The 20,877-nt window shown below is 37.0% G+C and overlaps 2 protein-coding genes across 5 annotated transcripts; one reads left to right on the top strand and one right to left on the bottom strand.

The window, feature by feature from the left end:
- Positions 1-491: 491 nt before the first annotated feature.
- LOC107759058 (galactoside 2-alpha-L-fucosyltransferase-like) lies at positions 492-4,334 on the top strand. Its single transcript, XM_016576928.2, has 2 exons — positions 492-1,021; positions 2,608-4,334. The coding sequence occupies exons 1-2, from the start codon at positions 763-765 to the stop codon at positions 4,074-4,076; spliced, it is 1,728 nt and encodes a 575-aa protein (XP_016432414.2). The 5' UTR covers positions 492-762; the 3' UTR covers positions 4,077-4,334.
- Positions 4,335-6,129: 1,795 nt separating this feature from the next.
- LOC107759056 (uncharacterized) lies at positions 6,130-9,413 on the bottom strand. 4 transcript variants are annotated; one of them, XM_016576925.2, is made up of 6 exons: positions 9,284-9,395; positions 8,016-8,122; positions 7,127-7,273; positions 6,928-7,037; positions 6,463-6,605; positions 6,130-6,347 (listed from the first exon to the last, which is right to left on the bottom strand). In XM_016576925.2, exons 3-6 carry the CDS (start codon positions 7,266-7,268, stop codon positions 6,305-6,307), a joined length of 438 nt encoding a protein of 145 aa, XP_016432411.1. In that variant the 5' UTR covers positions 7,269-7,273; positions 8,016-8,122; positions 9,284-9,395; the 3' UTR covers positions 6,130-6,304. The 4 variants fall into 4 exon arrangements, with proteins under 4 accessions (XP_016432411.1, XP_016432410.1, XP_016432412.1 ...); XM_016576924.2 differs by having other exon boundaries at positions 7,127-7,270; XM_016576926.2 differs by lacking the exon at positions 8,016-8,122 and having other exon boundaries at positions 7,127-7,270; positions 9,284-9,413.
- Positions 9,414-20,877: the final 11,464 nt, after the last annotated feature.

The raw sequence follows: 20,877 nt of genomic DNA, 5'->3' as shown, positions 1-20,877 counted from the left end.
ATCTTTTATCTTTCAGAATTTGTACGTAGTATTCTTAGATCGTCTGTGAAACTGTGACACCAGTTCTGGGTAGTTGATGCTCAAACAGTTGTATTAGATACATATTCAAATAATTTATTTCTTTCTTCCGCTTATTGTAATTTTCGCTATTTACACGTTATTGCTTTATAATTGTTAAGGAATATAAATTGGTAAAAAGGAAATTTGTTCAAACAGTTGGCTTTCCTAGCTTATATTAGTAGGCGTCATCATAACTCTCGAGGGTGAAAAATCCGGATCATGATGCCCAGTTAAATGGATTCAAATAAATTGAAACGGAGGAGTACTATTCATTGGTAGTGTAAAAACTCTATATTGAATGAAGCAACGAGTCAAAAGAAAACAAGGTCCCACAATTGCGCAGGCGCGGCAACAAACTCCCATACGCACTCTTCCAAGTTTCCAACCGTTTCTTCACTCTCCACTTACGTTCGGTTTCACTCTCTAATTGCGAATTCCCATGATTTAAGCTCATTCAATTCAATTAAAGTTAATACACAAACACACACAACCACTCTCTATCATTTTTTTTTTTTGCATGTGCATATAAACCGAAATTAAAGTGGTGGATTTTTGGTTACATCCAAGTCCCAGTGTTCACAATTCCCAGTTTCCTTAATTACTTCACCCTTTTTTATTTTCCAAATTTCATTCTAAATTCATAATTATCCACTGTTATTTTTTTTTTTTTATGATAACCGCTTCACCATCTGTGATTAATAAATGAAGAGGTTGAATAGAAGCTTCAATGATCAGCCACATGAGTCAGTGTCATTAGATCGGGAGAATAACCCTGTTTCTAATATGGTTTCAGAGGCGAGATGGGGTTTGAATCCCATGAGATTTATGGGATTTGTCTTTGTTTGTTTGATGGTTTTGACGGTTGTATTCTCGGCCTCTGTTATACTCAGAGACTTGCCTTTTGATAGCCGACTCCGGATTTTGGCTGAAGCTAGACTCTTTGATGTTATACCCCCAAATGGTACTTCCATTTCCCCATTCTTTAGCTTTTTTTACGGTTGATTATACGACTTTTTTAGTGAATCAAGTTTGGCATAAGTAGAATAGATACATACAACACGCATGCACATGGATGGATGTAGTATGTGAGCAGCGATTTTGGCCCGCTGCAGTGTTTGAAATATTTATATACTGGATCATTTTAAAGAAATTATATTAAACCCACGGCCATAAATTACTAGGGAGTATAGTACTACACCGAGTGGCGTATGCAGATTTTTACCCCAGCAGTATCGGCCTACGTCACCATAGAGCTAGTACATGGGTTTGAGTTTGAGGTCGTGGGGTTTCAGTTAGGCTTTACCTGATGTTTACTCTGCATTAATGTGGTGTGTAAGTATATAATTTTTAGAATATTGTGTAAAATATGACATATACAGTAATAAAATGTCTTGGTGTTGCAGTGTCACATGACACTATTTGAATCAATGTCTGTCCGCCACTGACTACACCACTGATTTAAAATCCTGGATTGCACTAGCATGCACTTAACGATGTACTCCGGTGAAGTGTTGTTTAGGTTTACTACTGGCAGTAATAGAGTAAAAGATTTTTGTTTGAGAACCACATATTACTGTAAAAAGCGCTTTGCACCCTAAATAACTAAAGTCGAAATTCGTTAGCACTAATAATTTGTTGGTCTGAAAAGCGTGAAGGCAATTAAGAAAGAAATTCACATAAGTCCATGACGCAGATTATCAACAGAGCTGCACCTTTATAGGATTGGTATTAGTAGTACAATGATTTGCAGCCTCTATATGTGCTTTTGATTTTTATAACCTTCTGTGCTGCAGTTGCATCTTAGTATAAGTATAATTGCAAATTGCACTATTGTTGTTTGGCTCAGAGCTGATTCGTTTGCTGTTCCACCAGTGAATCCAGTTTCTATAACAAGAGAAAGTCCGAATACATTCTCTTTTCCCGCTATGATGTTAGGTTGGGGGTGTAAATGGATATTTGTTTGAAGACAACGTAATGGCTTGAGTGCCTTCTGTAGATTGAAACAAAATACAGCAATTAGGTGAGCCCAGGATCCTAGATTTGATTTTGTGCTTATTTATTCTCGTGTGTTAGTTTGGATTAGCCTAGCATATCTGGCTTCAGATGTACACACTCTTATTAGTGTGAGGAAAGTTAAAAGGCCCCAATGCTTTTGAAGATTTAATCGGTAGAATAAAGCTAAAGCTGAGAACCAAGGTTGGCGGCAAAATAATCAGTTTCAGTCATTTAAATTTTGCTTGTATGGGGCATTATCCCATCATTCTACTTAAAAATTGACCAGTCATTTGTTGCATTCTTGCATAGTATGGTAGGCAGATATACTCTCTCTCTCTCTCTCTCTCTCTCTCTCTCTGCTTTGTTTATATAATGTTTTGCTTGCATGCTTGCTCTTATAGTTTGATTGTGGATATAATAGCTAGAAAATGGTTGTCATCGTGACTGTGTTACTGATAAGATGATAGATGTTTTGTGCCTTTTGGAGTGTGGCTTCCTTAAACTATGTAATAAGTTTCTTTTCTTGTTTAATTTCTTTTTTGATTTTTTCAGCCAGAGTTTCAGAAGATGGTAGTCATCGGCCAGTCATGTTGCAGAAAGATAAACTGCTCGGTGGCCTTCTTCCTTCTGGATTTGATGAAAGATCTTGTCTGAGTAGACATGAGTCAGTCTTATATCATAAAGAACTGCGCCAGAAGCCTTCTTCTTACCTCATCTCAAGGTTACGGAACTATGAGGCTCTCCATAAGCGATGTGGACCTCATACAGAATTATACAACAGAAGTGTCGAGCTTTTCAAATCTGGTCAATACAGAGGTTCTGCAGATTGTAATTACTTAGTTTGGATATCCTATAGTGGTTTAGGAAATAGGATACTAACCTTAGCTTCTGCTTTCCTATATGCTCTGCTTACAAATCGAGTCCTACTTGTTGATCCTGGAGTTAATATGCCTGATCTCTTCTGTGAACCATTTCCGGACGTTTCTTGGTTACTTCCTCCAGATTTCCCTATATTCAGTAAGTTCAGTACCTTTGATCAGAAATCTCCTCATTGCTATGGTTATATGGTGAAGAATGATATCGTTGGAAATTCATCTGGCTCAATAGTACCTCCCTTCATCTACCTTCATTTAGCTCATGATTATGATGATCAAGATAAATTATTTTTCTGTGACGAGGATCAAAGTTTTCTCCAGAAAATTCCTTGGCTAGTCATGAGGACCGATAATTATTTTGTGCCTTTTCTTTTCTTGATCCCATCATTTGAGCAAGAGTTGAATAATCTTTTCCCGGAAAAAGAAACCATATTCCACTTTCTGAGTAGATACCTTTTCCATCCCACAAATTCTGTATGGGGGCTTGTTATGAGGTATTATCAAGCTTATTTAGCCCAAGCAGATGAAAAACTAGGAATTCAAATTAGAGTTTTTGATACAGGTGTTGGTCCTTTTAAGTATTTTCTGGATCAGATCTTCACTTGTACAATGAAGGAGAATCTGCTGCCACGAATTAACCGGGGGGAGCCTATAATCAATCCATCCGGGAAGCAGAAGACAATAGCCGTCCTGATAACTTCTCTAAGCCCTGGATATTTTGAAGAGTTCCGAAACATGTACTGGGAGCATCCCACTGTGACAGGAGAGATCGTTGGCGTTTACCAGCCGAGTCAGGAGAAACATCAACAAACTGAGAAGCTTATGCATGATAGAAAGGCGTTGGCAGAAATGTATCTACTGAGTTTAACTGACAAATTGGTTACAAGTGCATGGTCGACTTTCGGATATGTGGCTCATGGTCTTGGAGGTTTGAAGCCTTGGATCCTATACAAGCCTGAGAACAAGACAGCCCATAATCCGCCTTGTGTTCGAGCTGCATCATTGGAGCCGTGTTTCCACGCCCCACCTTACTATGATTGCAAAAAGAAAACTGGAACAGATACAAGTAAAATTGTTCCTCATGTGAGGCACTGCGAGGATGTGAGCTGGGGTTTAAAGCTATTTGGCCATAATGGTGAATTATAACCATGTAGGCTGTTAGCTGTATTCACTTCTGTAAAGTTGAGTCAGAAAGGTTTTTTTCTTTCAAGTTGCATTTTTCTCTCTGAAGCTGGTTACGAGTTGATCAAATCTTGGTCTTCAGGTTTGCAATTTTTTTATTTTTATTTTTTTTCACTCTGCACTGAGAAGCCGAAACCTTGTTAGCTGATCCAAAGAGTGCGCAGAATGATATTTTGCTACTTGAAAAGGTTATAAATTGCTTGATAGCATCATCTGAGTTCTTATAGGCAACTGATCACGCTGGCTGTATGCTGTTGGTTTTAGTTTGTCCAACCTTAGTATAATTTCTCTCTGTTTGAAGAGTCGCTACTTGGTTAAGTTAGAATAATCCTTATTCCTTTGGGTATAGCGTTTCATGCCTAATTGCCTAGTACCTTAGTAGTACATAGAGGTGCAAAATGGTTAAAAGAAAACATTTATCCGTCCATATTATCCATTAAAAAATGGGTTGAATAATGAACTTTTTAAAAACAGGTCGAATATGGATAAGAACTATATTATCCTCTTAAAATGATTAACCAAATGGATAACTAATGTGTCTAATTTTTATATTTGTAAAGCCTCAAATTGGGGTTCTTCAACTTTGGGAGACTAGAAATTCTCTTTCAAGTGATGGATAATATGGATATCCATGTTATCCGTCGGATAACCCGTTTTTTATCCGTCTCAAATATGGGTCGGATCAAATAATTTATCCATATTCGACCCGATCCACCCGTTTGCCACCCCTAGTAGTACATGAGCATTTTACTTGTCTTGGGAGATGCATGTTTTCAGCTTCAGTTTTGAACGCAAGAGGCACTTTTTCACCTTGGCAGGAAATTCTATTGGACATGTCTGGGTCATATATCCATCAAACCGCCGCATCTTGATTCTGTATTCTTCATTTCAGTTTTTTCCCTGTATTCATTTTAACCTTTCAGGACAGGCAATGGTGCCTTACAGATTCTTTCATTCTCATGCACTACAAATTCCACCTGAAAACTGTCAGAATGAGAGGTCAAAATTGCAGCTGCAACAAATCATATAACTTAAGCCTCTCAGTGATTTACATAGCAGTGATGATAAAAATCGTATAATGCTCCAAGAAATATTGGCATATTGATCATTTATATCAAATCTGACAATAGATGAAAGTTAACCAAACTATATATAACATGTTTGGCCAAACTCCAAAACTCAGCTTATTTTGAGAAATGTTTTTTCTCAAAAGTACTTTTTTCAATAGTGTTTCTTTCAATAGTATTTTTTTCAAAAGTACTTTTGGTGAGAGCAATTTGCGTTTGGCTACTTTATTTGAAAAACACTTCTGAGCAGCTAGGATACCAACTCTTTTCCAAAAAGAATCCTAGAAGCGCAGGTGTGATTTTGTAACTTCAAGAGCCGAACTGATTTCACAAACCAACGCAAATATTCTAGAATTAGATCACTGGAAACTTCAGATATTTGGGTGAAACTTCAGACAAAAACTTCAGGCGAAAAGTGAAACTTCATACAAAAATCGAGCCTGAAATTAATTTTTAAGCAGCTAAAATATTACAAAGATCTACTAACTTCAGTTATGCCTTAAATAGGGGTCCAAAAAGGAGTTCACAAAGTGGCTACGCACACTTCCCTCGAGTAAACCGGCATCGGTGGAGTTTTACAAACTTTCGTGCCAAATACGAGATGCAAAATCTTATTTCTGTTTTGGTTGTTGGTTTCTTAAGAACTTTACCCATTGAATGAATATTTTGGACATTTTATATATTTACCCAACTCAACAATTAAAAATACGTGAATAATTCCAGTTAATTAGACGAAAGATGTACCTAGACTGTAGCAACTTATTCAAGCATAATCATTAATCTTCGACCATTTACATTCAATTTTCACGGAGTAAAATCCCGGTGATAAAACCTAGTTACTCAGGTAAGGCGATTAATATCAAGTGCTACAAACACTTTTTCCCCAGAATGTGTTAGTTCAATGTAGATGAGATCATAGACTTCAAAATAACCATATTGACATACACATGAGCCGGGAAGAAATTTTAATCCATTCATTTTGGTATGTCTACTTGTTTAGCATTACACTTGCAAACCACACCAGTAGGGTCTTATTATCTTAACCAGTACTTAGTCACTGCAGCATCAGATGACCAAATAAAAGAGATTCTCTGCCATCTGCGTGTACATGAATGCACAGACATCTCAATTTTTCCTCCCTTCACTTAAAATGATATGGTATCCATGTCTGCAGTTTAAGAAAGAAAGGAGTCAATAAAAAACAGTCAGCTGGTTTGAGCATCAAGACATTGAACAATCAATCTGCCTAACAAAGAAAGAAACAAACAAAGCTGGAGTCTCACGTTGACTTAAAAGGTGCACTGGTAACTCCAACAGGGGTGTTGAAGGCAACTTCCTGAAATGGGCCTGCCATCTTGCCACGTGGAAACCATCCTAGATCCCCACCTTTCTTTCCTGAGGGGCATTCTGAGTAAGCTGCAGCTACCTATATTCAATCAATCAACCAGGGACGCTTACACTTTAGTCTCAAGCTAGATAACAGAAAAAGGAAAAATAACTTTAGAAGGATCACTGGGTGTTGACTCTTGCCTACAGAATCTTTTGAAATAATGTTCTACTTTTTTATGGGATCAGAAGGAAAGGAGCTCACTGCTTCTTTTGGCAATATATTAATTGTATTTAGACTGTTAAGCCTAGACAAAATACTGACTCTACAACCTTCTTCAACATCCTTGTATATTTTCACTTTCAGAATAAGCGCGGTGAATAAGAGACATAGATACATACGCTGAGATTGTTGAATCTACCTTGGCAAACTCAGCTGGTGGAACTTTATCTCCACTGTCCAACCAGCCTTCCTGTAGTTTCTTGTAAGCTTCATTAATTTTCGATTGCTTCTCACATAAGATATGCCTTGCTGAAAGGTCAAAGCCAAAAATTTATGGAATAATAACACCTAAAACACAAGAAGATAACCATTGGCCTTCTTAAAATATAAGAAGATACCTTTAACATATGTGCAGGTTCCAAGGCCATCTCCTTTGCCCCCTTTTCCTTTTCCCTTTGAAGCACCATCCTCACTTCCACCAGCAGCCTGTTTACCCTTTCCCTTGGCCCCAGAATCCTTAGCCTTGGAGTCCTTTCCCATAACTGCTAAAGTTTCAAAACAAAGTAACGATGAATGATATCTCAATCACAGGATACAACTCAGATTTTGCACTTGAATGCATGCTCAATTAAGGAAGACCAATTAGTTTGAGTAAGAGCAGTAGTGTGATGGATGTACATGAAATAGGAGAAGAATGTCTTGACTGCATATCAAGAAAACGGGAAGATAAAATGACAGAAGTGGTCAACGGAGCAGACAAAAAGATCATTGATATCAGGACGTCATGACAGTGTGTATATGATCTTCCATGGTACGGAAGAGCTGCACTGCATCTGAGTGACACAAGCTCAGCTCAACTATGTTTGATTTACTAACCACGAGGGAATGAGCAACAGTATTAGCTTTGGTCAAGTTAACTCACATTAGAAGGTTTTCTACCAGCCCCAAAGAAACAATATGACTGTCGGCTTCCAACTCTTCTTACTCCTGCATTTTCAAGCACACTAAGTTGTTGTCTTCCAACTCTTTTAATTTCCCCATTTTGACTTTTGATTAGCACACTAAGTTGGTGGTTTCCAACTACATATAAAAAAAAAGGGTTGGTGATTTCCAACTCTTTTATATTTTAATTCCCTTATTTTGACTTCTGACTAGCACACTAAGTTCCCAAGCGTCGGATGATATCATGGTGTTATCTTGCAGAACTTAAATGTTTGATGATTGTATTACTGATCGGGTAAATAAATGGTGCAAGTTAGTGTATACTGTATAGAGCATTTGGAGTACCTCTGCTGCTTTTTTCTTTGTTTTGCCTAGCATATAAATCTGCTTCCTTGGATACTTTATGCTACAGCAGGTATTGAAACCATGAGCTCATGGTGTAGTTGATATACCTAAATCATTAAATAAAAGCGATTCAGCGCCCTCCTATGATCATAAACGAAGAAAGACATGTAACAAGATGAGATGCTTCTTCTAATGTTACCATAACCTATATTTTCATAAGCTAATCCAAGTTAGCTTACCTGATAGTCAGTAATTTGAAGTTATCAACTTGTGTTACTCCTATGTATCGGGATACCACGGCCATACATCATTTCCCCCACTGCCCCGGTACTAGTGGAGGATTATCTTTTGAACGCCAACAAAAAACAGAGAAATGAAAGTAGACATATGGAAGGCCTATAGTATAATATCAATCAATCAACTATGCCTCAAATTCGGTCACTTAATTCTGAATTAGTTTGGTCACTATATGAATCTTTTGTATCCAATCCGCTCTAGACCATATAAAGAGATCAAATTCCCATCTCGCAACTGATGTGGGACAAACTCAACACCCGCACGCCCAGGCCAACCAACTGGAGCGTGAATAATAAAAATATGGGGACCCAACATCGGGTAAAGTGTAAACCAAGATTTCGGATGGGCGTGGGCCTAGCTTTGGTAACATGATAAGAAATGAACCTTGGACCTACCTCAATGCCAAAGGTAGCTGATAAGTGGAGGATTGTCCAAACTCAACATTTTCGAATATTACAATAGACGAAGGTCTCTAACTAAAGTAAACAGTCCTTTAAAACAAAAAACTTAATGTAAGTATGACAACAATAACAACTATTCCCAATCCCAAGTTAGTATTTTGTACATAACCAAGTCAATATAACGAAATAGGCTAAATCCATCATCTCTCCGTAGAGTACAAAGGGTGCTGCTCCCATCAAGTGAAAGCCAAAAAAAAAACTATTTTTTTTGTTGAGAAAATTAACAAAAAAAAAAAATTGAAGGACCAACTAACGAGAAAATCACCACCATTTAGGCAGGATTGACACAAATAAAAGCATACCCATATAGAAATTCAAATACTGAATCATAAAAAAAGCAATTTAAAACTTAGAGGGCACAATATTAAGCATGAGGGATTTTCTACTGTGATAGACTTATTATTCAATCAATGGAAGAATAAAAGATTCTAAAGAAATCAGATGAGATCCTGAAAAGTAGTACTATGAGTTAAAATCTGTGCTTGAGATTTTGAGCACTGAGAAATTTACCTTAAGAATTTGATCGTTTCGAAGGGTTTTGCAAGTTGTGAGGCAGCCTGCGAGGAATATCTATCTTTGCAAACGAAGATGAAGCAAGAACTTTTGTGGGATTCTTCCCCCCAATATTACAAAATTGCCCCTTTAGCCTTTCTTAAAAAAATAAATAAATATTTTACCTAAAACTGAAAAAGAAAAATGCTAATGGTGACAAGTGGGCCGGTCCGGTCCCTAAACGGGCCAAGTAGGCCGGTCCAAATTGTCCCGGTCCCGGGCTAATCGGTCTTTTTGCAGCAACAGGCTAAGATCGGGCCCACGAACTCATGGTCCCAGGCTAAATAAACTTCAAACTCATTTAGTTGTAAAAAATTATTACTACTAGAGCCTTGAGAACCCCTAAACTCCACACAAGCACTAAGTGCTCTTAGTCTCGCAGTTCTCTTAGATGATTGAGAAAGAAGGAGTTGGAACATTTGGTCTAGCTTGATTTAATGCAACTTGATAAACATTATAAATAGTTTGAGGATTTATTCTAATTGAGGCTATTGCTTCCGGAAGTTGAGACAACTCACCACCTTCAAGTGTTAAACCATTATAAACAGTTTCATACCAAAATTGAGGACCTCCTAATTTCATACAAGGATTTAACAAAGCAGCAACACCTTAAATAGGGGGAATATGGAAAATATTTTGTAAATTTTTTTCTCATAGAATCAATAGCAAGTTTATAAATTTCCCCGCCCTTTAAAAAATGAGCAAACAAATTAGCAGGTTCTGCAATATAAACTAAACAGTTAGAAATAGTAGGATAATATTGTCTAGAAAATTCATTTGTAGCAATATGAAAATTTTCTAATAAAACAACAAGCATTTAAACATTAGCCCAATCCGTGTTCGTAAGGTGCTCATAATCATCACTTACATGTGCATTAGCTTTCAGACGAAGATATCTGTCTCTATCTTGAGGGTGTTTTTTATGTGTCTAACCAAAGTTCCCGTCTTCCCCGCGATCCAAAATATTTAAAAGCTAACTCCGTTCCACAAGTTTTACACTTAGCCTTATTTTCTGGAATTAGTTGAGTATAAAATGGCCAAACATGAGATGTTTTCGTCCGTTTGGTAGGTTGTCTAGAAAAAGTAGGGGCAATAACAGGAGTATCAGATGAGGCATCATTTGGATTAGCAAGGTTATCACTAGTTGGATTAACATCAGGATCAGGACTAGTGGGTGTATCATCATCCGGTTGAGTTTCATCAAAATTAATTTCCTCATCATCATTTTCATCAATAGTTGGATTAGAATAAAGAACATTTATTAATTCATGGTCTAATTGTTCACCAACTGCAATATCATGGCAAAATTGACTCTCAGTAAATTGTAATAAACTATTATCGATATCAAGAATAACAGGTGTAGGACGGATATGAGGTTTAGTTCAGGGAGTCTAGGGCAGTGGATGAGGAACAACATGACCACTAGATTCGCCACTCTTGGATTTTCCCTTATTTTTACCAAAAAATATTTTTAAGGAAGCCATCTTAATTAATCAAGTAATAGAAAATAAATAAAACAAACAAAACTATAATATTAAAACTTAAGAGTTGGAACGAGTTTACCGAATTGACGAACAACTTATTGAAAATTGATTATTGTTGAAGACTTCAATTCATCAATTTCACAATTTCTTTCACAAATTGTAACAATAAAATAAGCAATAGTAGCAATTATAGAAGAAAATTAGAGAGAGATTGTGATAGATTGATAATTTTGTAAGAAAAATGAAAAAATGACGGAGTATTTATAGTTAAAAATAGGGAAAAGTTGTAATTATAAAAAGTTTTGAGTAAACAATGTTTGGGGGGAGGGGGAGGGGTTAAATGGCTATTTTTGACAGCCCAACGACTATTTTTAAACTTTTTCCAATGGACAGATTTTTTTTTTCAAATTCTTTACCGTTGGGACCGTTTGGCCCGCCAAGGAGCGGTCCGGTCCCGGTCCTAGCGGTCCTTACCTGGTGAATTGGCCCAGAAGACCAGACCAGGCCCACGAATACCGGTCCCACCTATCCTGGCTCGTTTGGCCTGCGGTCCCTGGCCGATCTCGGTCCCGGTCCCGGATCGCCCACTTGCCACCCTTATGGTATGGTTTGGGAACAAGTTGATTAAGCTCATAAATGTGAGTTTTTTTAATTCCAACCAAGTTAATCATAAATATTTCCTAAGAAGTGGATCCAATTTCACTTTGATGCTCCAAATGTTTTATAAATCAATTTATATTTTTTGGGCAAAATTGGGAATATCTCGATCATGAGATTTTTAGTGGATATTCTTTTGTTTTCTAATATTTGAGTCATTAGGTTAAATATGGAATATATGAGGTATAATATAAAATATGTGTTTGATTTTATACTAAATAAACTTGGAAAAGGCATAAATATCCCCTGCACTATAGCCAAATTTTCAACTACACACTTTACCTTTACGGGAGTCCTATTACTGCCTGAACTAGTTTGAAACAGAATTATTACTATCCTAAAACACTACACCTAGATTTAAGTAAGTGTCGCACCTCCTTTTTACCGCGCCCGCGGGGGCGCGTGGGGGAGTTTTCTCCAGTTGAAGGACAATCGAGACGGGATTTACTTGTTTGTTTTAGAGTCGCCACCTGGGAATTTTAAGGAGTCCCAAGTCACCGGTTTTAATCCCTGAATCGAGAAGAATATGACTCTGTTTGTTATTTTGCGAACCAGAAATCCTGAGTAAGGAATTCTATTAATTCGGGAGAAGGTGTTAGGCATTCCCGAATTCCGTGGTTCTAGCACGGTCGCTTAACCATTTTTATATTTGGCCTAATTATCTTGATTTACTAAATACCTTTTTCTTGTTGCTTGATTTTATTACCACCTTTTGTTTAGATTGTTTACAATTATATAAACAAATCACGCGTACGTATATTCGTATTATATACCTTTTATAAATGTAGAGTATCGTGCCACGCATACGGGTACACAATAGGGTTGGCAATATATATATATTTTTTATTTTTATTATAAAAATCATATGTTTGAAATCGTGCTTAGAATAAAATTAAGAACATTTGTCGCTCTTGTATTGATTAAATAGTGAACCGCACACCTCGAGTTTTTATGAAATTAATTTGATATTCTCCGAAAATCCCTTTTTATTAAATGTTCACTCGAAGTTGCGCGAACGCATAATCCGAATTGCTTTTAGAAATATAATCAGGTCACGCGAACGTATCCCTAATCACAAAAATATTCTTGATGGTAGTATAAATTTTTTTCACAAATTGTTTATTACATCCATATATTTTTATGTGAAAGTCATGGTAAATCACTATTTGAGACGCCTCTAAATTACTCGAAAAGAATTCACAAATTATTAAGTGTTGACCACAAATTATATTTTTTCGCGTATAAATTATATTCCTCCAAGCCATTTAAACTTAAAGAGTAAAATAAACAGAGTGTGATTAATACTACCATTTTTCTCGCATATGTATACTCAAAATGTGAATGGCGTATAAAACTAAAAAAAATCGATTCATGAAAGGAAGTGATATTTTCGAAGAATTTTCATTACTCTATTTGTAACGAATGTTATTTTACATTCTTAAAATTGTTACACATTATAAATCCAATCTCCTTCTACATTGCTTGTTCCTAATCTGATAGGCCTAATTATTTTTGATTAATTCTGCTTATGATTGAGTTTGGGATATACATAATCAAACCGATTTTTATTCTCAATCTATGCGAACTATTACTACTAACTTTACGCATTGTATAAATTCCTAGGCCATTTGTTATTAAGAAAGAGAACTAATCTACCTGTTGACTTAATAAGAGGAAATTGCATACAACATTATTCGCCATATTTCAACATTGTGAACATAACGGATTGTACTAATGCATCTTTCAACTATTGATTATAAACATAAACATTATTACGCCATATATGAATAAATTGCAACTAACATCATTCAATCCACAACTAAACCAGATATTAGAATAAGCTAGTAATATGGTTTTTGATATTTTTATACTATTCTTTATTCAACTAACAATGCCACAAAGCTTAGTTAATGACCAATCTTTATGCCATATTTTCCTATCTTGGCAATCCAATCATAACTATACTTTTAATGAAATTCCGAAATAGGTAACATTATTACAACTCCCGTACGAACTTCAAAAGGAAATGGTTAACTAGTATTCTTTATGTCAAGCATACTACTATGTTGGCCAACTGAAAACAAACTGGAATTTAAGCTAATAGACTTAACAGAGTAGATGACATAATTATAATCCCAAACTTCGTTTATTTGGCAAGGTTGAAGCTTTCCATAACATGAGTTTTAAAGTATATACCTGGAAATGAGGGAAGGAGAAATGAGTTTCAGCAGTAATAGCAGCAACAAAAACCAGTAGAAAACCCCAATGTTTCAACAGATTTGAACAACAATACAGAACCCGAGAACCCAGACGCAACGTAGAATGACTCTTTAAGAAATTTCAGATTTTAAACTCAACAATGGGATTTGAACAAATCCAGACAGATAAAAACATAGTATTTCTGATTTTTCAAGACTTAGGAGAAGGCAAACTGAAAATTTCAATCTCAGAAATTCAACCTTAACACTAGCTTCTATTGTAGAAATCTGTTTTTCCTACTTCTGATTTTTCTCTCTTTATTTCTGTTTTCTTTCTTTTTCTTGAATCAGATTTCTTTTTCTGCTTCTGTGTGTTCATTTATTTCTATCTCCCCTCTTTCCTTAGTGTGTGTCCCTGTATTTATACAGGTCTGCCCCTTTCCTTTCAGTGCTGCCTGGACCCCTTCTCTTTTAAAAAAACAGAACATCCCATTCAAAACCTGCTTTTAACTACTTTAAATCCCATTACAAATCCTTTTTCCTGATTTTCAGCACTCCCATTACCCTTTGTTTCCCATTATTACATTAAATAAGAGCCATTAACACTCCACTATCAGCACACTACTACCCTCACTGTTTCATTCCCAATAGTACCCCTGAAAACCTACTGTTATTACTGCCCTCAAAGAAATCAGAATATGATACAAAACAGATTTTAAAATCTGTTCCAACTCGATTATCTTTCTGAATTAAACAGCTATAACCAATCCTATCAACCTCCTAACACAGTTGTATCTAACCAACCCTTGTAAACTTGAATTCAAACCCAACATCACAATAATATTACACTGAATTCAGCATAACAATTTAAACTGAATTTCAACATTGAACTAAGATCCAAACAAATACAGGAGCATTGTCAATATACTGACAATGCCCTGAAACTTAATGCTCAGAAATCAACACACATACAACATCCTTTTGATGAACTTATTGAACTATAAACAAGGATGATTTAATTGACGAGTATTAATCAAACTGATTATCTACAACAATTGTCCACAAACAATAGGTAAACAGATTGTTTCAATCAGCATTATCATAAACGGGAATTCATAATGTAACTAATCGACGAACTTAATCGAGTCGATTACACACATTGTAAACAAACATAACCAACAGAAACAATTCACTTATTTGATCAAATAGACGGGTATGAGACAGAATCACAGAATTAAATAAAAAAAAATATGAAAAATTACACATGTTACTGAAACAAACAACAATACATGTAGGAAACAAAAGAAAATAGGAAAAATACCTCTGAATCTTTAAATTTACACGGACTCAGATTCAACTTGGATTCGGACCTTTTTGAGGCTGAACAGACTTTATTCGAAGTATTCTCAATTGAGAATACCTCGATTAAAGTCTCTTAGACCTCAATCCCTCACTTGAATTGGAAAAATTCCATGACTGGAAATTTTTAGGGTTTCAGATTTTTTGATTTCAAATCCGAACATTTCTAGGTATATTCGAATCAAACCAATGGTGTTCTAGGCACGAGGGGGGTCAGGTGGATAACTGGTGTGAGTTTGAGGAAGGTTGGGATAGGGTCCGGTTTCACTCGAATCTTCAAATGAAGATTCGAGCAATTCTAGGAGGATTCGAACCATGCTACTAACAGATCGGTAGTGAGGGTAATTAGGGGAAGCTGTGGTGTTAATTTGGAGACCATTGGAGAAGATAGGGTTTTCAGGCCAACCTTCGATTTAAGATTCGAAGAGTTGGGGCCTGATTCGAAGGAAACTGACACCAGATCCGTGAAGAAGGGGTTGTGAGGAGTCGAGGGTGTTCAAGTGGTGACCGGCGGCATTGTTGCCGCCAGGTTTCAGGCGATGGAGAGTTAAGGCGGCTAGGGTTAGGGGTGTGATTTCGGAGAGGACGATGAACAGTAGAGAGGATGGGGGGGGGTGTTTAGTTAGAGGGTCGAGGTAGGGATTTGGATTTATATAGGGATGGGGTGGATTGATAATGACCATCAGATCAAACAGGATCAATGGTCTGGATCAACTCACTTAACCAAACGATGTCGTTTGGTTTAAGTTGGGGGGACAGGTTGAACCGGGCCATGGGTCGGGTAGGGGGTTACGGGTAAGGGTATGGAATATTAGCCGTTGGATTGATTTAATCCAACGGCCTTGATGAAAGATGGCCAAATGTTGTCGTTTGGTATTGGTCTTGAATTGGACCGGACCTGGGGTTGTTTGGACTGGGTTGTGGGGAAGTGATTTGTTTGGGCCCTCCTTTTCAATTAAATGGTCCAGTCCGTTTTGCCTATTATTCCCCACTCTTTTCATTTTCTAATTAAATTCCTAAAAATTATAAAAACAAAAATTACCCTTACAAAAATATTAATTACCCTTTAACAACTATTAACACATAGACAAAACATTAATCACATAGTGAAACATTAAAACTAGAACAAATGCATTTTTTTGTGATTTTATTTTTAATCAATTATTAAATGCATAATTAAAACCTAGATATGCATGAAACATGTATTTTTATTTTAGTTTCATTTAATTATAACAAAGCAAATATTTACGGACAAAACACAAACAATTAATAAACATCACATAAATTCTAAAAAATTGCATACTAAGAGAATTTTATTTTATTTTTTGTTTTATTTTAGAGTATTTTTCGTGAGGCAAAAATCATGTGCTCACAGCTGCCCCTCTTTGTGCGGAACCTCGAAGAGTTTGCGTGCAAAGATAAAGTGAGCGGATACGAGCGATTTTTGCCTGTTCGAATACTCTGTGAGAAGCATTTTTTGAAAGATTTGACCGAACCTCTGCTTCAAAGGTTTCCTACATATCCTTGGCTATAAAGGAATCAGGTCAATGAAGTTCGGGAAGTTTTAGATAGCTGGGACTACCATGGGACTGTGATGCTACTGCTGTTTCGTGCTGCTTTTACTGCTTGCTGACCTCCTTATTACCCCCTGCTTTAAAGGTAAAACAAAAGCTAAACTAGACTATGGTATATGAATTACAAGATCTTATCTAGATCATGCCCTTGCGTTTCTTGTTGTCTTGATGTCTCGGTGACTCTCGGGCATCTTTTGCTTCTGACTTGTTCTGCATTTCTTTTCATTGTGCCTCGTATTTCCTTTATTTGTTTGGGACTCTTGTTGTTTCTTGCTGGGGATTTGGTTGGACTCCTCTACTTTATTGACTTTACGTGTGCTCCTTTCTCATATGGGCGGGCTTTTGACTTCAACCCGTAATGTCAAACTACATTGCCATTCTGTTCTTCAGGTGGGCTCTTAACTGCTGATCCTTCAATTGTATTCCCTTATTCTCCAGGTGGGCGCCTGACTGTTGATGCTTTAATTGTATTCCCTTATTCTCCAGGTGGACCCCTGATTGCCTTTACGATTCTTCATCCTCATTCTCCAGGTGGACGCCTGATTTCTTCTTCAATTCTTCATCCTCATTCTCCAGGTGGACGCCTGACTTCTTCTTAAATTCTTCATCCTCATTCTCCAGGTGGACGCCTGATTTCTTCTTTAATTCTTCATCCTCATTCTCCAGATGGACGCCTGACTTCTTCTTAAATTTTTCATCCTCATTCTCCAGGTGGACGCCTGATTTCTTCTTAAATTCTTCATCCTCATTCTCCAGGTGGACGCCTGATTTCTTCTTAAATTCTTCATCCTCATTCTCCAGGTGGACGCCTGATTTCTTCTTAAATTCTTCATCCTCATTCTCCAGGTGGACGCCTGATTTCTTCTTTAATTCTTCATCCTCATTCTCTAGGTGGACGCCTGACTTCTTCTTAAATTCTTCATCCTCATTCTCCAGGTGGACGCCTGATTTCTTCTTTAATTCTTCATCCTCATTCTCCAGGTGGACGCCTGACTTCTTCTTAAATTCTTCATTCTCATTCTCCAGGTGGATGCCTGATTTCTTCTTTAATTCTTCATCCTCATTCTCCAGGTGGACGCCTGACTTCTTCTTAAATTCTTCATCCTCATTCTCCAGGTGGACGCCTGATTTCTTCTTTAATTCTTCATCCTCATTCTCCAGGTGGACGCCTGACTTCTTCTTAAATTTTTCATCCTCATTCTCCAGGTGGACGCCTGATTTCTTCTTTAATTCTTCATCCTCATTCTCCAGGTGGACGCCTGATTTCTTCTTTAATTCTTCATCCTCATTCTCCAGGTGGACGCCTGATTTCTTCTTTAATTCTTCATCCTCATTCTCCAGGTGGACGCCTGATTTCTTCTTTAATTCTTCATCCTCATTCTCCAGGTGGACGCCTGATTTCTTCTTTAATTCTTCATCCTCATTCTCCAGGTGGACGCCTGATTTCTTCTTTAATTCTTCATCCTCATTCTCCAGGTGGACGCCTGATTTCTTCTTTAATTCTTCATCCTCATTCTCCAGGTGGACGCCTGATTTCTTCTTCATTGCTCTTCCTTATTCTTCAGGTGAATGCCTGACTTCTAACACTTCCATTGCTCTTCCTTATTCTTCAGGTGGATGCCTGAAACAAATGTTGTTTTTGCCCCTGTTTTAAATCAAAGAAAATTTTGTTAGTTTAAAGCAGGGTGGTTAACTGGGGCATTCTTGCCGACGGTGGGGTTTCTCTTCGTCTTGTTTTATTGCCTTGGAATGGTTGAGAAGACTGTTTTGTCCTTGTCATTGATCCTTGACTATAGGATCCCCAACTGTTGTTTTCACTTAAAACCCTTTCAACCGTAATCATATGTCTCTCTTGACATTGCTGAACCACTTTTGATTCCACTTTTCTTACACCCATATCTTATTTTTATCCTATTACCTCCTGCCCATCATGGCCGTATTTTTGTCCTATGCAATCCTGAATTTTGGTAGTATACCTTGACATTTCTTCTTATTTGTTTGGAATAAAACTCATCTCAAAAGCTTTAGAAGTAAGATTATTAGTGACAAAAACATGACGATTTCGACAATCTAAAATGAAAAGAAAAAAATCCAAATTTGGATGACTGTTGGAGAAAGAATAAAGGACTTATCTGATTGGAGTCACTGGCACCAATGATCATGGTATGAATTTTGGATTAATCAACCCAGTCTTTTAATCAATCTCCTTTCAATTGTTTCATTTTGTTTTCCCAAAATTTCCATAACCCAATTTTCTTTTGCCAATTTACAAACCTTATTTGGGTTGCTGTATCTAAAAGAGTTTTCACCGGCAAACCTTCCTCATTTGTTTATTTCTTCATCCCTTTTCGCCTTATGGTGCCCACGAAGGTTTTCACCAATAAGACTCTCTCATTTTACTTTCTCTCAGCTTTCGTCGTCTCATGGTGCCCGTGTGGGTTTTCACCTATAAAACTCTCTCATTTTTACTTTCTTTTCTTGTTTGGACCAGAGTGTTATGAACCATCTTCATTTGCTCGATTCGGCATTTTTCTAAGATTGATCGAAAGGTCTTCTTGGTATGTGGTTGGAATGGAAAGGTATCAAAAGTTAAACAGTTTTGATATGGGTTTAAAATTACAACTCTTGGAATCTTTTTCATATTTCCAATACAATTTCTGTCCCAGTTTCTTGATTGAGGTCTCTTGATGTTTCTTTTTGTGCATATCGTGCACCCTATGACCGAGCCGTGAGGCGCCTACGTATCCTTCTTTGAGGAATCAGGTCAAACGTAGTTCATTACAATAATAGTGATTTTCTATTTTCTCCTTAATTTTTTATATATATATATATATATATATATATATATATATATATATATATATATATATATATATATATATATATATATATATATATATATATATATATTTTATTTGACTTTCATCGATTCCAAGAGAGGGCAAGAAAGAAACGAATGTGGTTCAAAGGGGAAAACAAAGGGTACATTGTTTGAATAGCAGAGTAAATTGCCTTTGTCATCCCAATCTTCGAAATAATGCCGAATACAAACATTTAATAATTATACCAAAAAAATCATGCATAATATCTCTTTACCGCATCAGAATTGATAGCCATGTCTATGCATTTGCCTTCAATATCTGTTAAACATAATGCACCATTGGATAATACTCTGGTCACGATGAATGGTCCTTGCCAATTCAGAGCAAATTTGACTTTTGCCTCAACCTGATGTGGAAGAATACATTTCAGCACATATTGACCCACTTCAAACTTCCGGGGACGCACCTTTTTGTTGTATGCTTTTGCTATTCTTCGTTGATACAATTGGCCATGACATACTGCGGCCAATCATTTTTCATCAATCAAGTTTAACTGTTCCAGACGGGTTTTGACCCATTCATCATCATCAATCTTAGCTTCGGCGATGATCCGAAGGGAAGGAATTTCAACTTCTGTAGGAATTACTGCCTCAGTGCCATATACCAACAAATAAGGAGTTGCTCCTACTGAAGTGCGAACAGTAGTGCGATATCCCAACAACGCAAATGGTAATTTTTCGTGCCATTGCCTTGAACCTTTTACCATTTTCAGAAGTATTTTCTTTATGTTTTTGTTGGCTGCCTCGACTGCTCCATTCGCCTTGGGCCGATATGGGGTAGAGTTGCGATGTGTAATCTTAAACTGTTGACATACTTCCTTCATTAAGTTACTGTTAAGATTAGCACCATTATCTGTGATGATCACCTTTGGGATTCCGAATCGACATATGATATTTGAGTGGACAAAATCGACCACAGCTTTCTTGGTCACTGATTTGAATGTTTTGGCCTCAACCCATTTGGTAAAATAATCAATGGCTACCAGAATGAACCTGTGCCCATTGGATGCTGCTGGCTCAATTGGTCCAATCACATCCATGCCCCAGGCGACGAAGGGCCATGGTGCCGACATTGTGTGCAACTCGGATGGTGGAGAATGAATCAAATCTCCGTGTATCTGGCATTGATGACACTTGCACACAAAACTGATACAATCTCGCTCCATGGTAAGCCAATAGTAACCAGCTCGGAGGATTTTCTTTGCCAACACATATCCGCTCATGTGGGGTCCGCAAACTCCCGAATGTACTTCAGACATGACAGCCGTAGCTTGTCGGGCATCTATGCATCTTAATAATCCAAGGTCTGGTGTTCTTTTATACAAAACTCCTCCGCTTAAGAAGAATCCATTTGCCAATCGCCTAATGGTTCTCTTTTGATCCCCTGTGGCTTGTGCTG

Source organism: Nicotiana tabacum, chromosome 20, assembly GCF_000715075.1.
Source record: "Nicotiana tabacum cultivar K326 chromosome 20, ASM71507v2, whole genome shotgun sequence".
In the NCBI taxonomy this organism is placed as follows: Eukaryota; Viridiplantae; Streptophyta; class Magnoliopsida; order Solanales; family Solanaceae; genus Nicotiana; species Nicotiana tabacum.
The sequence above is the reverse complement of the archived record's forward strand: the minus strand, read 5'-3'. Positions and strand labels throughout refer to the sequence as shown.

Bases quoted from the DNA above. Each gene is read 5' to 3' on its own strand.
- LOC107759058 (XM_016576928.2), top strand. From the start codon at position 763: ATGAAGAGGTTGAATAGAAGCTTCAATGATCAGCCACATGAGTCAGTG. The intron at 1,022-2,607 runs GTACTTCCATTT...TGATTTTTTCAG, and splicing joins TGATGTTATACCCCCAAATG to CCAGAGTTTCAGAAGATGGT.
- LOC107759056 (XM_016576926.2), bottom strand. From the start codon at position 7,268: ATGGGAAAGGACTCCAAGGCTAAGGATTCTGGGGCCAAGGGAAAGGGT. The intron at 7,038-7,126 runs GTATCTTCTTAT...TTGACCTTTCAG, and splicing joins AACCTGCACATATGTTAAAG to CAAGGCATATCTTATGTGAG. The intron at 6,348-6,462 runs GTGAGACTCCAG...CTTAAACTGCAG, and splicing joins AGTGCACCTTTTAAGTCAAC to ACATGGATACCATATCATTT.